Raw genomic sequence first — 18,607 nt, forward strand, 5'->3', positions numbered from 1 at the left:
GGAGTGATCATAGTTAGGTGTGGCAATTTAACTAACTATGATCACTCCAATCAGGCTACCTAACAGACTAAACAAGGAAGATTCGCCATTATGAGAGATGAAGAACGGAAGATTACGTTCAACTACTCTAATAAAACAAACATCTATCTTAACAGGATACGGAATCGTGGACAACATCATGAAGTGACTGTTGCAGTCTTCTATGTGTAGGGAGACATAAGTTACGTTTTCACTCCTTGGTAACTCCACAGGGACAGCTGAAACTTCTAGAAGCTCCGTTGAACTACCCTACGACTGTATCCTTCTCCCTTACAGTGGTGTTGCTGGTAATCCTCCGTTTTACTGGTCTGTCTGTAGTCCCTGACCTGCTTATATTCATGTCGCAGTAGCTGACACTTCTCTATCCTTGTAGTGGACAGCACAGCAGGGTGCAGAGTGTGTATTCCTGGCGAGTCTTCCCTCTGTAGACTGTCAAGTAGCCCGATCATAGCTCGTAGACATGCCACACCCACTACGAAACTCTCCTTTTATACTGGTGGGTGTGTTAAAAAATTTTTTAGTTGCCGGATGATAGCGTACACACCAGATCACATGATCAAATTCGCTGATGTGATTGATTAAATCATGAAAAAGTGATTGATCCTATTTCATTGTAAGCTTTTAGACCAATACGTCATCTGATTTTCTATTGGCAACGCGTGTATGCCGGAACGCCGTACACGCGTATCGTAAACTTATAATGGCCATTAATTGACAGTGATAAGTATCTCGCAACCAAGGTTAGCACGTAAGGACAGACACGAAAACCACCTTATGACACATTGTTTTGGACGGGTAGTTGGTCTAGCGAGTTTGAAGCTAATCGGGGGAAAAACCAGGGAGGAGTTTTTGTTTAAAAATTTTATGGCCTCGATTTTCTGTTCTCGTTCTGTCGTCCACAGGGGGAGAGAAACGTCTGGTGTAAGCTGGGATGGGGAAGACTGGTAACACGATAAAGGTCTCCAGAAAGTTTTGGACACATTCGTGCCTTCCTCGGGTAGCTACGGTGGTTTAAAGGATATTTCACGCAGTTCAACGAATCGCCTCAAATTTTAGTTTTGAATGGTACCGATCCGATTGGAATCCGACCAAGAACGACGGGACAGTGCCGGAAAAGAGTTATAGAATTATTATATAGATAGCTATTCATGGATTTTATTTTATTTAAAAGATATGAAAGCCACACTCTGTTACTTTATAGCTGAATGTAATAGATTGTATTGGTTATCGGAATATCAGCTAAAAGTCACACCTTTAATTAACCCCAAAAAGCACCACCTGGACTGGGATTTTTCGGACTTCATGTAGAACAAACATTCACTCATTCCTTAGTGAACTTTAAGTAATAAATAAACAATAACCATTTCATTTTTTGTGTGTGCTCCTGATGTTTCAGTTCTAGCTAAATATTTGTTAAACCAGGTAAGCACCCACAGCTGGTTGCAAGCTGCCTGGCAAAAACTGAGTGTATGCCACATTGTGTGAATGCATGTTACATACGCAACTATGCGGCAGGAAGAATTATGTTGAAAGCTGCTAATGTGAACACAGACAGGTAAGGCTACAGGCTTGATTTCTTTACTGTTCAATGTCACTTAGGTCCATGCAAGATGTGCCTTTTTGCCCACCTCACCTGCTACAGTGCATCCATCATTGACCCAATCACCTTTGTCCTCCTTTGTATCCCATTTTATGAAATCATGGCTTCTTACTTACTTGCACATTAAAGTCATGCCTAATTCTGTAATGGCTGGATTGTGTGCATAGACACTGCTTGTACTATTCTTCTCATTTGTAATGCTGTGTAATAGATGGAACATAACTGCATGGAAATGAAGCTGAAATGCCCACTAGATTTATATTCCAGTAATATTGATATTGGGACAACTGTTTAGGCACAAATTAAAGTTGTTTATGTCTGCTGCCATTCTTTCCTTTGATGTATGTAGTACGTGTAAATTTACTCGTCATAATCATGTTACAAAAAGAAAACAAACAAGTGCAAAGAAAATCAAGAAGTTTAAAATTGAGTAGATAGAAGTAAAGAAACCAGGGAGCTTGTGTGCAGCAGCATCTATGTACACTAGTAGACATTTAATCTCTACTTCAGTCATGGTTATAATATCAACAAATGTGATATGGTAGTGGAAATTAAACGTACAAAGATGCAGGTGTATGCAAGTTCTCTTGTTTTATTGTGTAATTCATTAATTATTTTGTGATTTATTGATTAGCATGCAGTATTCATTGCTTAGGAAGCATAGCTCCAAGTGTACAAAGTACTTAAGCCAATAAACAATCCACAGAACTCTTCTTAACAGTTTTATACCTTGCCTATGATGTATTCTTATAAAATTATTTCAACCAAGCGTCGAGTCTGCTCTTCAGTTGTTTGCTTAAGAGTGGGACATGCCCCCTTTGACATGAAAGGTAGGAAATTTCTGGTAGTCTGCAAAGTCTGTGCTGCCTTTTCTTGGTTGCTACCATACCCATACAAGCTATGAAAGCTGCAGTTCACAGAAGTACACGTATACATCAGAGTAAAGCTTATAAGTTTACTACAAGGTTCACACTAGTTGCTTTTACATGCCACACACAATTCAAGTATACAGGTATGGACAGGCATATGAAACATACACATTATTTTACACACTAAAAAACTAAGCAGGCAATACACATAATATTGTGGCATATATAATTTCATGAAAATATGCTGGCCCCAAGGTGTTTGTTGTTAAAAGATTAAGTGTATACGCTTTACTGCGTCTTTAGTATTGAATACTTAAGTCCATTATGATCTAGTATCTAGTTAATGCCTCACCCATGAATATGATACACTCCCAACCACGCTCCCCAGGGGTGGAGGAAGCATCTACAAGTTGGGTAGGCAACTGTAAGATCATACTTCTATGACCACCACCAGCATCATAGTTGTGCAAGCACAACCAGCATTTGCAGCATGCTAAGGCTAGCTCCAGAAATTTTTTGAAAAATTGCGATTGAATCTGGAGACAATTTCACATCTATAAAATAATATATAGCTAATATAGTCTAATGGAATGAATAGTCACTGACTGCTCTATTAGGGTATCGATGACTGTTCTATTAGAGTATTTCGAGTGATAATAACCAAAAGCGATCCTGAAACATCAGAGCAACCAGACTGCTTTCTATGGACTTGGAACATGGCTCAATAGCTACCACTAAAAGTTGGGTAGGCATTTGCCTACCCTGCCTACCCAGTTCTGCCGCCCCTGCTCCCTCACTGGAAACTTCATCTTCTTCATAAACTTCAGGATAGGTATACATGTAGCTATAATCTAGTGTTATTGCTAGCACAGTTTGATTAGGAATTTCACTGCAGTCATCAACACCTTTTAGTTTACTGTGATCAGCAAAGTAAACATTTGGCTCTGGACGGCCTGTCCCTCTGTCATCTGGATTTTTATTGTGTTTGGTAGTGAGTCTTGTTCTAGGATGGGAAAATTAGCTGCTTTTGAATTGGTGTGAAGTTGGTCCATTGTTTTAGGACATCTTCAGATGAACTAAATATTCCAGTGTTGATGTCTCCTTGTATGCTGAAAAGAAAGCTCTCTAATTCTTTGCCACTTTTCCCCTCTATTTTGGCTAAAGAGTAGTTTTTTTTAGCATCTGGTGTAAAAGGTTTAGTTGGTTAGTGGTTTACTATTCCTTGAGAATATCACTTGTGCATCCAGGCATTGGTAACCATGCCTAAAAATACTATTCCTCAAACCAATTGCTGCCATACTTATATGGAGTGTTGCAACCTTGTATGAGCCTTGAGCTGCCTTGTGTAGCCATTGGTATGTCAAATACTTCTTGTCATCCCTTTCATTTTTGTCATACCCAATAGTCATCAGTATCCAGGGTCTTGTCAAGACTCCATTGTACGATAGGGTAATAGTAGAGATAGCTGAGGTAAGGATGAAGTTGGATGTTGGAATAGATATGTGGAACTGTCACCTTAATCAAATGCATGTGTACTGCTCCCTTTTTAACTTGTGGGATATCTCGGGGTTGAAATGGTGGATCATCTTGTAATGCTTTTAGGAGTTTATTTTTGCTAGTATCATCAAGCTGCTTCCATCCAGCAAGAAATTTGCTTCCAGAACTTCCAGTCATTGTAAGTTGTAACTAGAAATCTAGTTGTTCAGTATAGCTATTTCAAAATGACTTGATTTTTGGAAGTTCTTGAAGTACTTGTATACTTAATTACTTGAGTTGTAATTTCATCAATTGAACTGAAATTCATACAATGAAGTCTTGTAGCTGCAAGAACTGACCACATTACATATAGGTAAAACCCTGAAGACGTACCTACTACATTTCCTAATTTGGATGTACAAAGTAGCCACTGTGGCATAAAGCAACCACAGTGTTGTTATAATCTTGTCCAGACCGTCCACCTTTAGCCACACCTCATGATATGTACTGTAATTTGAGAAGTGGCGTATCACCATCACTATTTCAGCAATCACCATTTCAGCAATCTACAAATTTTATTGTCATAAACACCTTGTGTTTTAAGACATTATAATACTTATAGAGAAGCCACAGCTCAAACAGCTAAAAATTCTTATAAATTTGCTATCTAGACTAGTTTAAATAAATTTGTGCATGGACCTTCATTAAATAAGGTTTAACCTATCAAAGGTTCATTGTCTGATTGGTATAGTATGGGCTAGGTAGTATTTCTGCCATCTTGCAGCTCCAAGAATACCTGTAGGATCTGCACAAAGCCAGCTTTCTTGCAGGATCTTGCAATAGTTGTGAAGCATCCTGCAAGTAGAGTAACCAGGCAGTACTGTTCATGCAAGAAACTTTTCAAGAATCTCACAGTGCTGTTTTTTGGGGTAGATTAGATCATCATTGTAAAACCTATATAGGTATGCATACCAACTACAATTCTAATAGAATGCTCATCTTAAAAAGTAGTGCATGTCAACCTCAAAGAAGTCTTAGAAGTTACTTTACAAGAGATACTCTAATAGAGCAGTCAAATCGAGAAACTCTAATAGAGCAGTCACAGTAGTCTTCTGAGGAGCAGAGTAGCAAGCTATGTATCTAGTTATAAATAAGGAAATATAGTTGGTGAGGGCATCTATGGTGAGGATCAGCTATTGTCAGCAGGTAATGATCTTTTTTTTTGGTCTTCAATAGGCTGAAGTTGCAATTCCAAAGTGGAAGACCCCTTTTAAAAAGTCTGGATCTGCCCCTGGATACTATATAAAAATGTTGATCACAAATAAGTGGCAAAGCAAAATAACATTTGCACTGTGTTTTCGATATATCAGTATCATGTTTTAGTACTAGGTCTCAGTGTATAGTATTGTGACTTTGTTAAAACCTCAGGTATGACTAAATATTGGTATATTGCAGAGCCCTACGAATAGGATAACCTACCAATAGAGCATACAAAGCCAGCAGTGTGTGTCAGTGGAAATGATGCACATACCCAGGCACATTTCTGGAAAGGGGTTGGTGGTTGAAAGACATCTGGAACCTAAAACGTACAACAATTTCAAATAAAACTTTAATATACTCCAATAGAACAGTTGTACATTTTGGTAAGCACTAAACTACTCTATTAGAAACGAAATTGGTTGCTCTAAAGGTGACTCTGCTGGTAAGTGAGGCTATATATGACTAGGTGGTATCAGAGTAAATTGTTGAAGAGACTTACAGCTTGTTTTCAGTCTTAGCGAAGAAAGACCAAAGATGAATGTAATACTTTACAGTTACAATAGGTGGAATGCACTACACTTCTCAGTAACAAATAGTTGGTGGCAAATGTTATTCGCAATTTTCGTGTAACAGGATTGATTGTAGAGGTGTTTCACATAGTGCTCTTTGTTTGTAATGTTGTATAATAGGTGGAGCATAGCTGAAAACGTGTATGACCACATCAATTATTGGTTCACCAGTCAGTACAAACAAGTAAACAAACAAGTGTAAGGAAAAGACATTGGGTGACCTGCAGTTCGAATCCTGGGGTTGGAGGGATTTTTTTCCTTACTTTGGCCCCTTTTCTGTTGCACCTTTTCAGCTATAAGTCACTAAGTCTAAGTTCTTGAAATTAGGTTAGGTAATCCTAAGGCTGCAGCACATGTTGCTGTCAGACTTTCAGTGCTGGTCACTGTAAAGCACTAATACAATACAATACAATACAATACAAAAATTAGACATTGTAGAAATAAAAACAATGAAACAAGGGAGGTCATCCACACCTGTGGCTATACTGGTGGACATTTAATCCCTACTCCAGTCATATACAGCCATGAGTGGAGTAGGAATTAAATATCCACTAATTACATGTTGTGTAACTAATCATTTATTTTGTGTTCTGCCATTGCAGCACTCTCAAGTTTGGAGCTGAGGTTGCCCATGAGAGGATTCATAAGATGTGTCGATACCAAGTCAATCATCATGCAGATTTGAAATATCTGTGAAGAACAAGTGGACTCCATATGTAAGAAACTTTCTGTGTAGTGTGTGTGTGTGTGTTGTGTGTAGTACATTTGTATCTGTGTAGCATTTGCATGTATAGTGTGCTCCCATGCGTGTGTGTGCAAGTAGGTGAGTTAGAGAGTGGGTGGGTGGAGAGTTGGATGTGTGAAATTTACCATGGGCATATTGTTTGATGCAGCAAGGTTATTACTGATCTATTCTTCTGATATTATAACTAAAATCTCTTGTACAATTTTAACAGTTCATTCAGTGTTACAAAAATCCAAGAGATGCAGATACAATATATATTCTTATAATACTATAGTTTGCTACACATGTTAAGTTACTAGGGAAGTTTCTCCAACTGTGCAATATAGTCAAGAATGCTGTGGCTACCGACTTCAGGGAGGAACATCAGTTGGTAGGGCTGAAAGAATCCCCATACTGCCAATAAGTAGATGACTGGACCAGTTGCAACATAGTCATTCTGAATGGTGATTATGTGAGAACACCTTTCTTTGAAATATTCTGATAAATTGATATCACCAATTGGTGGACACCCAAACACATAATGAATTGGTTTTGCATTCTCATATTTGTGAGAGATCTGAAATGCTAGGAGTGATGCCAGGGCTGCACCAAGGCTATGACCAGTAGTGTAAATCTTCTTTTTACCAATAAAGGGCTTTAGGTGGGCTTCAATACGATCGTAGACTTTCCTGAATACATGTAAGAAACCAATGTGAGCAAAATATGGTTGGCCCTCAACAATCCTCTCCTTGAGATACTTAGCATCTGTCCACCAGTTAGCATAGGAGTTAGAACCGCGAAATGCAATCACCACTGAGTCATCATTACTAGCAATAAAGCCGTGTGTATCAGTTTTAGCATCATAGATATGCATGTCAACTGTAAGACCATAATTGCCAATTTGTTGTTGAATGACCCGGTATTCTTTATAAGCAAGGTTGCTTAGTTTGGCATATTTAAGGCTTTCGTCTTTATCAAAATCTGGTTTAAAGATAGCCGGTGGTAGAGGAGGGTCTACAGATATTACTGCACCAATGGTGGTAGCAGCTATTCTGATTCGTTTGTTTTTTTTTGTCAAAAATTGGTCCAATGTATGTGCTCTTTGTTGGTCCAGGATTGTCCTCCTTTATGTAAGACAACTTGTGTGACCCCTTCTGACCTCTGCCCACATATTGTGATTTAATGTATCCATCGGGATCAAAATCTGTTGTACTATGGAAACACAACAAGAATAATTATTACAATGCTGCAGAACATGAAATGTAACTTATTCCCTAAATATTTTGTTTACATTTTGTATAGTAAGGAAAATACAGTGAGCAAAGAAACTTTGTTATGTTCCTCATACTCTATACAACTCAAATTTTCTATAGAGCTAAGTGTTTGTAGTTCAATTCCTGCCTCTTACAATCACCCAAGTTAAAATGGTTGAATGATATAGTGTATGACTTACCCTTGAGTACGATACACTCCCAACCATGCCCCCTCGCTGGGAACTTCATTTTCTACATCAACTTCAGGGTAGGTATATGTGGAGCTGTAATCTAGTGTTATTGTTAACACAATTTGACTAGGAGCTTCACTGGGGTCTGTAACTCCTCCTAGTTTACTGTGATCAGCAAAGTAAACATTTGACTCTGGATGATCTGTTCCTCTGTCACCTGGCTTCTTTATTGTTTCTGGTAGTGAGTCTTGTTCTAGGATGGGAAACATCAGCTGCTTTTGAATTGGTGTAAAGGTGGCCCATTGTTTGAGGGCATCTGCAGGTGAACTAAACTTAGCTAATGCAGTGGTGTTGGCATCTCCTTGTATCCCAGCAAGAAAGCTATTCAATTCTTCATCAGATTGTCTTCTATCTTGGCTAGAGATCAGCTTTCCGGCACCTGGCGAGAAAATGTTAGTTGGTAAATGGCTGACTACTCCCCTGAGAATATTGCTTTGTGCATCCAGGCGTTGGTAGCCTTGCTTGAAAATGTGGACCTCATATTCCTCTATTCGACTGCTACCATACTTGTATTCGGTGGTTTTTAATTTGCCAACCTTGTATGATCCTTGAGCTGTCTTGAGTATCCACTGGTATGCCAAATACTTCTTGTCATTCTTTTCATCTTTAGCATACAATCCTACCCAGTAGTTGTCAGTGTCTGGAGTCTTGTCCAGACTCCATTGGATGGTGGGGTAATAGTAGAGATAGCTGAGGTAAGGACGCAGCTGAATGTCAGAATATACGTTTGGAGCTGTTGCCTCGATTGACTCTATATCTGCTGCTCCTTTTGTAGCCCGTGAAGTGACTCTGGGTTGCTCAAATAGGGGATCATCTTGTATTGATTGTAACAGTTTATTTTTGCTAGCATCATCAAGTTGTTCCCATGCAGCAAGAAATTCCACTCCAGTTTTATCAGCCATCACAGGTTATAACTTTAGTGCCTCAAAAGTGACTTGAGATATAAAATGAAGCCTGTGCATTTATAGCTGTGCAGACTGACCACATTACATGCATGTAAATACCCTGAAAAGAAAAACCTACTGTGACAGCTGCAGTGATGACAAAATCACTTTGTAATTTCATTTGTGTATGATGATATTATGGACTTACCTCATTACATGTAACTCGAGAAGTGAAGTCATTGTATCAGTAGTATTTATAAAAAAGCTTTTGTCTATGTAAACTATATAGGTTTCTTGTTTATTTTGGTTTCTTGTTTTTTCCTGGTTTCCTGATCTCTTGTTGAGTAAATAGTGGGTGCGCTGATTACAATGTGGTAAGTATTCCAGTTACGTATAAGACTTTCATTGCATAAACAAAATCACAAAATTTAATGGAGTTGCCATTTTGGAACTGGAATCATAATGCTCATGCGGGAGCAGTGACTTTATGACATGTGAAGCTGCAGATATCTTATACAAGTAGTTTACTAGATAAAGTGAAGTCTCATTGCTTAATATATGTAAGATCGTTTCTGGGCCCTAGAAAAATTTTGAAAAAATTACGTGCACGTGAAATGTTACTGTGATTCCACTAAATATTGACCATTTACAATTAGCACATTATAAGGCTTTAGGTTAAACCTATAGAGGGGATAGTAGCTAATCCAGGGGGCCTGTCCCCACTCCCCCTAATTTCCCCCTTGTCGTATTTGGTACTTTGCAGCAGAAAAGGAGTGGGTAAAAGAAACCATAAGGCTGCTGGAAGGGCGAGGAAATATGTATAGCTACTAATACACACTTTGCTTTCTTTGCAAGTGTTCACACCCTACAATTGAGTTTTGAAGTGTTGGACGATAATGGAGCAGGATGGTAAAGTTGGCTGTGCCCACTGTAAATACATCTGCATGTCAGGGCTTGGGTTAAGTTGTGTACTCCTATGACTGTTCTACTTGGAAGCACTTAACGAGGGAGAGCCTGTACTAATGGCCAGTGTGCTTGGATACACTGAAATCTGCTTAGTATTGAATTTAGGATGTTGATTTTATTTCTGTGTGAGGTAAAAAGCGAAAGCTAGATAACATCATTGATGGCTGTGGTGGTCCTAACAAGATCAACAAGTAATGGATTAGTGCGTGTATGGTTTTAGCAACTCGAGTATTACTGGGCTAGCCTGTTGTGCTATCAGTTGTCCCAGAATAGTCTGATGCATACATACAGTCTGTCAGCAAACTTGTCAAGGTTAGTTATTACCTTTTAGAGCATTCCCTGTACTTGTAGCTGCCCTACCAAATAAGATAGAAAAAAAGTTTGCAGTAGTATCACAAGGTCAGTGTGGGGACTGGTGGGGTGGGCACCAAATAGGCTTCAAAACAAATGGGGATGATGATTGGATGTTGGAGACAAAATTACAGTTCTGTACTTGCTCTATAGTGGCTGATATATGGTATGCTCTATTGCACATTAAACACAGTCAATGCAGATTTCAGGATTGCATGCTCAGTACAGCATTCTGCAGGGGGTTTATCCTACAAGAGCTTGTACACTGAGTGGTTGCTACAATGTATTTTCTATATGTGACCCATCCCAACAAGGATTATAGCACCATCATGTCTACACTAAGAAGAAACCAAGAAACCATGTAAGGATAAATCATATCAGCTGTGGATAGCTAAAATTCTTTATCTAGAAGGAAACCAGGAAGAAACCATATCAGTTATGCCCACTATATTATTGTAGTGAACCACCCCAACAATGATCATCAGCACCATCATGTCTAGGCTAGGAGGAAACAATATTATGGTGCTTAAGGAAGCCTTAAGGTAGTACCAAAGTGACCAACATCCTGTATTACAATAACAATTATTATAATCACATATTTACACATGCTTTGAAGTTATGTTATGATGTCAGCAGGCATAATAATGATTTATCAGGTGAGTGGGCAAAAGTGGATTAATAAAGGCTTCTTAGCCAATACGGTATGGTTAAAATTGACCCATTTGGATTTATGTAAAAAATAAAAGCGTACAGAACACATTGGGTTTATGGTTTTATCATGCATGGAAACCAGGTACAAAATACATGGAAATATGACAAGGTCAATTGCATGAAATGCACAAATCCATTATTATGATTTCGTGGGTGAGATTACAGCAATATGGCAACTTTAATAAGTTACAGCTCACATGATCTCAGAGTCTATTACTCAACAGTATTAGTGTAGTGTTGTCTCCAGCCGCCCACGCACTTGAAAACAATAGATTTTAAAATGTTGCATTGTATATAGGCATGAGGCTATTATGCTCCAAAAATTGAGCATTATGCTTTTGAGCAGTGCTCAAAAAATCACCTATTATGCTTTTGAGAATTGCCCATTATTCCCAAAATTATGCCACTATAATTGGCTAATAATGCCAGTTTATTGCTGTATCAGACCATTTTCATTGATGTTTAAGCTTCAAATAGTCTTGAATTCTTTAGCTGGTTGCTGTATTAGAGTATCTCATTTCAATGTGACTGCTTTATTAGAGTATATAATCTTCAGTGAATGTTCTATTAGAGTTTCTGACTGCTCTATTAGAGTATCTCGATCTTTTTAAACGGAATTGTGCAATCTGCAGATTTTCCTACTGTTAAAGCTTTATAATCACCTCAAAATGCTAGCATAATTCCTGATTCTCACACATACCTATTATGCCCGAAATTATGCCGGCATAATCGCCGCATCCCTAATTGTATAACTGTAGTTAGGTATTTTGTTAGTAGAGCTGCTTTTTTGAGCTTAGCATGACTTACTGAATTCTGTAGTGTCAGTATTGGCAATATTACATAAGAATACAAACATTGTTTAGAATCACTGATTACCAAAAGAGGCGACAGTTATTGCTTCGCGTTTGTTTATAAAGTCAGTTGCCTCAAATAATATTTTGAAACGATGATATATGTGATATAGCACCAGATAAGTCTTCTTCACCAACAGGAACATATTTCCACGCCTTCTTGGTGTTAGCTCTGGTAGACTTCCCCTGAACTCTGGATGGAGAAAAATACACCAATTTAAAAATAGTAATAATTATAGTTGTGGGCAACCACTTGACTGCCACCTTAAGTGATAGCTCTTAACAGATAAGCTTTCTATCAGATGTTCTTAAACTACACACATCTGTGATATTTTTGTTGGCCTTGCTAAAAATATCATACAAGTGCTGATGATGTCAGAACATATTAGTATGTTAGCTTATAGACTACTAGAAATGGTAAACTACTTTGCAACCAATTCTTCCAAGTTACAAGTTTGTTAAGCCACATATGCAGAGGTCAAAGGTTTCACCACCAAAATCATGACATTGTAAGGACTGACCATGTTTTTTTGAAAAATACAAACAGAACACACACTAAAAAGCCACCTTAGAAAGTATCAATCAACTCATAATGACCCTCTGGTGGTTCTTTGCAAGGAGTATAGGTCCACCAGTGAGTATCAAGTGAAAAGAGTATTTCAGACAAAACTGAAATTTGCCATTTTGTTTATATTCACAATTTTTTTAACAGCTATACAAGTGACAATGTATCATTGTATGTGTCTGTGACTTATTTTTGATTTCGTTTTTGAACTATAACAGCCCAAACCAGGCCGTTTATTCTTTTCAAAATGCCTGTACTCATGCAAAGCCATAAAAAAGATCACGCTTAGAGTTGGGCCCTGCCTGCTTGATACCTTCAGACAAGCATAACTCAATAACAGCTAAGGCTACGGGCTTGATTTTTCATTGTTCAATGTTGCTTCAGCCCAACAGGTGCCTTTTGGCATAATGCAGTATGTACAGTGTGTGCATCATGGGCTTACCTTTGTCCTCCTGTGTCTCATTTCTTTTTGCTGAGACCCATTCAAGGTAACACGATAGCATCCTACATTTGTAAACAGGAATTGTCCATATTTTCTGTGGTGACTGGATTGATTGCAGAGGTGCTTCTCCTACTGTTCTTCATTTGTAAAGCAGAGGATATGTACTAACTTTACAACCAAAAACATTCTAATAAACCGTCGAAATCGTATGGACTTAATTATGACATATAAAATTTTGAATGGAGCAGTATTAGTAGATAAAGAATATTTTTTTACAATGAACACCAGTTACAGTACTAGATCTAATGGATTTAAGATTTATAAGAAATTTAATAAGACTTCAACACAATGCTTTGCCTTTTCACAGAGAATAATTAATAACTGGAATTCCTTACCCTATGAAATCGCCACTTCTCCCAATGTACTAAGTTGTAAGACTAATTTAGATCATTTTATGTATAATCAACGTTTTTCATTTGTATGATTTAATTGAGATTGGTTTTATAAGACTCTGTCTTCTTTTTGACCAATTATACATAATAATAATAATAATAATAAAACAACATGATGTTTTTATACGTAACAATGGTGAACGAATGTATTGTAGGTATGCATAGTAAGTGTGAATCACAAAAGTAGACTACTTATGAGAGTTTCCCACCTTTAAATGTATAACAGAGTACCTGGAAGGAGGAGCCCCATCCATAGTTCATGTGGCAAGTTATAGTCCAAGCTGTATTTGTTACCTGTATTTTTGTATGGGATTGATGATAGTCATTCACCATCAAAATTCTTGGACACGCCGCTGGATGTCTGCCCCAGCTATCAGTCACTGACTCGAAATGAAGTGGCATTACACTTTGCTTTCAGCTATGTTCAGCCCAATAGAGGATATGTACATATTATTATTTGGACGAAAAGTGATTATAAAAGTGATTATAATCACTTTTCGTCCAAATAATAATATGCACACATCCTCTATTGGGCTATTCTTATTCTTTTTCTTTCTTATCCTCTTTACCAGTTAGGCACTGGAGGGCATACGCAGAAGGCAGAGCCTACCCATAGCCAAGGAGCCTAAGTGAAAATCATTGAGCTAAATATCCTAAAGTGAAATGGGACAAATACCTAGAAAAACTGAAAAAAAAGGCTGAACATAGCTGAAAACGAAAGTAATGCCACTTCATTTTGAGTCATTAACTGATAGCTGGGGCAGACATTCAGTCACAAAATTACCTCTGCACGTTGCCATCTTTACTTTTGATGCAGTATTCGTGGGTTCACCAGCCATAGTAGTGTTAAAAAATGTATACAAACAAAAATCAAGAAACTAGGGAAATAGTAGGGAAACAAGGAAGGACATCTACACCTGCACATACGTATACAGGTTTAGGTGACCTCCCTTTCCCTAATCAAACTTAAAATTCTTATTTTTTCATTGTACTTTTGTAGATATGATTGTCCATAGATAGCACGTGATTGCATGGAAGTAATATAGTTCAAGCTGATCGTTTGGTCCAGCTCCAGATTATTGGTCCGGCTTGGGCCTGACCAACCAGACCTTCTCCTCCAGCCCTGGTCCTCAATCTAATTGCACAAATTCATTAGATAGCTAAAGTGCAAAAAGCCAGCTCTTTTTAAAAGCCTCATTGCAACCATAGTAAGTGACAAAACTAATCTGTTAATGGATTTATTAAAAATAAGCAAACTAGGAGAAGAAATTTAAAAATGAATCTCTATAAAGACAGCTACAAAACAAAATTACTAACCACAAATGAGCATCAAATATTAAAAGATTGCTGGAGTGGTGATGTATACCACATCCCTATTTTACCTCAATAGAAGAGACATTTGTAGTTATCACCTGGTAATCGATGCCTATTTGTCTAGTAATTATGCTGTAAATTGTACTGTATTTGATGATAAGAAATCACCATGCAGTAAAGAATAATACTACTGTACATTAATCACTGTTGGGAAGACACAATAGCTGTCAGGAATCTTATACAGTATGTACATATTTTCTACTGAGGAACTGCATAAAAAGCAGAAATTGGTTAAATACAGTTGTTTATAGTGCATAGTAAATATGTTGGTGCATACATTACATGATCTGAGTTTATTTGTTTGGATCTGCGGTCAACATTTCTTCCTGTAACTGTTCATAACTTACAGCTGGAGGAATCGGTGTCATCAGGAATTCTGCATATTTGGACTTTGTTCTTCTTCTAAGTCTTCCCTTTAGTGTGATCAGTACACTGGAAATGTTTGCTCTTACAGTTGACACTGTCGTAAGTTTGTAAAGATGGCTTTTATACAAGCTGTAAAGAACTGTGCATCCAAATTCTGTAAGAGCGATGAGTATAAATATCTTGTGTAAAATAACATATGAAGCATTAGTAATGTCATTGTTGTAATACAAGAACATCAACAACAGGCATCCTAGATTTATGATATAGCTGATATACAATAGTGCAGTTGCAGTACTTTTAAAAGGTTTAAATGTGCATAAATAAAATGATATTATTACCCAAACACTAGCATAAATGGTCGCCAATTGAAATAACTGCAGTCTTGTATTCCATACTGCAAATACAATAGGACGGATCAACAGCTCTATTCCAAAATAGTAGTACTGGTTGATCTTAAATGGAGCCTGATAAGCATCTAAATATGGCTTCAAGTACCTTGTCACATATTTCCATTTATACGAGAACTTGGTAAATATCAAAAGAAAATTCTGTGGCAACAGTATGAGTAAAAATACCAATAGACATGCAATGAAAAGTAAAATGAACTTTATTTCAAGTATAGACAAACATGAATCCCACTTCCAAATTAACATTTTGTCAGTTTTATTTCTATCTATCTCATGTACAGTTGTAAAAGAGAATAAAACTTTAGCTGTTACCAGTAATATCTTACTGTATGATAACAGGAAGATGGTGGCCATTACTGGGATTGCTCTCTTTCTAGTAAGTCTCTCAACATAACTGGAATATCTACTTGTTACTGCTAGAACACCAACAATACAGAGGAGATACAATGGGAAAACAAACTGTAGCCATGCTTTGTCATATTCTGTCATGCCATTATAGAAACATGTCTCAATTCCAAGATCTAAATTGCACAGCGACATTACTGCAAAAAGGCTTGGAGATTGAAAAAGATGGTAAGTAGTTATAACAGTTAAATTAACATATAGTATAAAGCCATTGATCTCACCATCCACTACTGTCAAGTTCAGAGTAAACAGACAAAACACTAACAATATTCCAGCTATAAAGAAAACTGGTAGTAACCACAACATGTCATTTGAACACTTCCTACAGTTGAAGGAACCAAATACAGCACTAAGTCCAGGAGGACATTGTCCACATTGTAGTCCTGTCCTGTTTCCAACACACTGAGTGTCAGGGTTATCTAATTGTAATTTGGTTGGCTCTGGTTTACAAAATACACTCCCACAGTTCTCTACATACAATATGATGCCTTCTGTGTTGTATGCTATCCAAGTATGTCCTGGACGCGTAATGGTCACTGTATCTATTTCACATGTCAGAATTGGAAATGCTCCAGTAAGATGTTTATTACAGTCACACGCCCCATTATGAATCTCAAAACCAGGTGGACATTTTTGTTTGAAGCCAATGTAATAACAATGAAAAACTGATTTTGCAAAACCTCTAGCACTGAAGCATGCAAAACAAGGTTCAAACAAAGTAGTAAGCACTCTGTAGGGTAATGACATACATGTTTCATTAACTAAGTTCTTCCAGTTGACTAACTGGTATGGTACTAGCTTACAAGGTTTATCTATGGCATTATACTGGTGTGTTGATTCTGATACATCTCTCCACAGGTAAGCTGCAGTAGCTGTTATTTCAGGAGTAGGTACTTGTATCAAATTAATTGGAGTTGTCTGACCTGGGTATATTGGTGTAGGTATGAAATTGTCTCTGAAGCAGTCAACTTCTCCAGTAGCTTTATCGCAATAACAAAATGTGGCTTCTCTTCTTGTGATGATATTGGCTGTTGTGTCATATTGAATTACTCTTTTGTACACATCACCTGGAGTAGCTGTATGGAATGTACCATTTGGTAGCCACTGACAACTGTTTAGTAGTGTACCATATAGTATGCTAGTGTAGTTGTGATTGTTGTTGAAGATCAGGCTGAAATTGATGGTGTTGTTGGCACTGAAGTGTTTATCTAAACTTCCTTTCTTTGACAGAAACTGAAATTTACAGAGATAATTATTTAAATTGTCACTGAATGCTATTAATGATCTTTGTTCTGTTGTATTTGATTTTGCTCTATTGAATGAAATATTAAGAGTGCTGCCTTCTTTCATATAAATGTAACTCACTTCTTTTAAGCTTATAATTACATCAGCTTTGTTGAAGGAAAATTCATTGCTTTCTTCAAAAATTGGTAATGTATTTTTACTAACATCAAGCAAATTGTGGTGTGGATATAATGATGTATTGTTATAGAATACGTTATTGGTGAAGTTAACAGTATGAATTTGTGTGATCTGCATATTGAAGTCATTGTTTGATTCAAAAGTGCAGTCTGAAATAGTTAAATTTGATATTTTATATAATGATTTCCAAATACAATGTGCTTCCTTATTGTAAGTAAACTTTGTTGAAGTTATTTCAATATTCACTTCTCCATAACTATTGAACAGTTTAAAAACAGCTAATTTTGCTCTGTTAAAGCTAACTGCACAGCTCTTTAGTTGAAAAAATAGATTTGATTTGTTTGTGTGATGGTCAATTGGTTCAAAAACTATTAATTCTATAACTGGGAACTTTTTGCTTGTAATATTGGTGAAGGTGCTATTACTGAATAAAATTGAATTATTGATGCTTGAGTTGTATGCAATGTAAACAAGTGGCAAATTTTGGGAAACAATCTCTGTTATATTAGTGTCCACTATTTTAACATTAATGGAGTAACCTTTCTGGTTCAGAAATAGACCAAATACAGAAGAAGTAAGAGGCATTTTAATACTGCATGTATCGTAACTGAACTGATCGCTCATACAACATATTATACAGTTCTGAATGAGAACATTGTTCTCCATTTGTATTTGGTTGTGATGGACACCATCTATTGTATCCACATACACAAGGATAATTCCACCCATTGGTCTGAGGGAGTTACCTGACAAGTTGTTATTGTGATACACTGTGATGTTTACAAGTGTTGATGATCCCAGTACATTTATACCAACTATACCATGACCAAGACTGTTCTCAAATGTTATGTTGGACAACACTATTGACTGTACATTGAGTAAACTAATTGTTGCTGTAAAATTGTGTGAGGTGGGGTATACACTACTCGTTCCACAGTTCACAAATTTCACATTTTGTACTCTCACAGCTGTTGAGCTGTTAATGTGCATGGAAGCATCTTTTATGCAATTAATAGTAACAGGAGATATTCCGGTTATTGAAAGGTTTTGGACCTTTGTTACTAACACTTGTTTTTGCAAGTAGTATATACCTGGGTTTAAAATTATTTGTGTGTGAGATGTAAAGTACCTTGAAGTGTCTTGGTAAATATATTCCCATGGTATGTTCAGCTTTTCTTCTGGATCATTCCTGTCACCATAAGACTCTGGTATGATGTTATATGTCTTTAGAGCAAGAATTTCTTGTACTTCAATAATAATTATTAATGCTGCAATGATCTTCATAGTAAACTCATCTACTTCTGTGACAGTTTAGTTCATTGTTGATCTAATCCTTGTTTTATATACCTAATCCTCTCCATTCTAAACTA

At 37.1% G+C, this 18,607-nt stretch overlaps 3 protein-coding genes across 3 annotated transcripts; all 3 read right to left on the bottom strand.

Moving 5' to 3' along the window:
* Window positions 1-6,723: 6,723 nt before the first annotated feature.
* LOC136252451 (uncharacterized) lies at window positions 6,724-9,074 on the bottom strand. The gene is made up of 2 exons (XM_066044880.1): window positions 7,991-9,074; window positions 6,724-7,749 (listed from the first exon to the last, which is right to left on the bottom strand). The coding sequence occupies exons 1-2, from the start codon at window positions 8,941-8,943 to the stop codon at window positions 7,524-7,526; spliced, it is 1,179 nt and encodes a 392-aa protein (XP_065900952.1). The 5' UTR covers window positions 8,944-9,074; the 3' UTR covers window positions 6,724-7,523.
* Window positions 6,854-7,411, bottom strand: LOC136253916 (uncharacterized). The gene has a single exon (XM_066046575.1). The coding sequence runs from the start codon at window positions 7,409-7,411 to the stop codon at window positions 6,854-6,856; it is 558 nt and encodes a 185-aa protein (XP_065902647.1).
* A 1,494-nt stretch (window positions 9,075-10,568) lies between the features above and the next one.
* On the bottom strand, window positions 10,569-17,274 carry LOC136252450 (uncharacterized). Its single transcript, XM_066044879.1, has 2 exons — window positions 14,985-17,274; window positions 10,569-11,997 (listed from the first exon to the last, which is right to left on the bottom strand). Exons 1-2 carry the CDS (start codon window positions 17,163-17,165, stop codon window positions 11,971-11,973), a joined length of 2,208 nt encoding a protein of 735 aa, XP_065900951.1. The 5' UTR covers window positions 17,166-17,274; the 3' UTR covers window positions 10,569-11,970.
* Window positions 17,275-18,607: the final 1,333 nt, after the last annotated feature.

This window comes from Dysidea avara, chromosome 4, assembly GCF_963678975.1.
Source record: "Dysidea avara chromosome 4, odDysAvar1.4, whole genome shotgun sequence".
Lineage (NCBI taxonomy): Eukaryota > Metazoa > Porifera > Demospongiae > Dictyoceratida > Dysideidae > Dysidea > Dysidea avara.

Excerpts from the sequence above, each read along its gene's own strand:
- LOC136253916 (XM_066046575.1), bottom strand. The coding sequence starts at position 7,411 with ATGCATATCTATGATGCTAAAACTGATACACACGGCTTTATTGCTAGT.
- LOC136252451 (XM_066044880.1), bottom strand. The coding sequence starts at position 8,943 with ATGGCTGATAAAACTGGAGTGGAATTTCTTGCTGCATGGGAACAACTT. Across the intron at positions 7,750-7,990 it reads GGAGTGTATCGTACTCAAGG|TACAACAGATTTTGATCCCG; the intron begins GTAAGTCATACA and ends GTGTTTCCATAG.
- LOC136252450 (XM_066044879.1), bottom strand. The coding sequence starts at position 17,165 with ATGAAAGAAGGCAGCACTCTTAATATTTCATTCAATAGAGCAAAATCA. Across the intron at positions 11,998-14,984 it reads TGACACCGATTCCTCCAGCT|AGTTCAGGGGAAGTCTACCA; the intron begins GTAAGTTATGAA and ends TTCTCCATCCAG.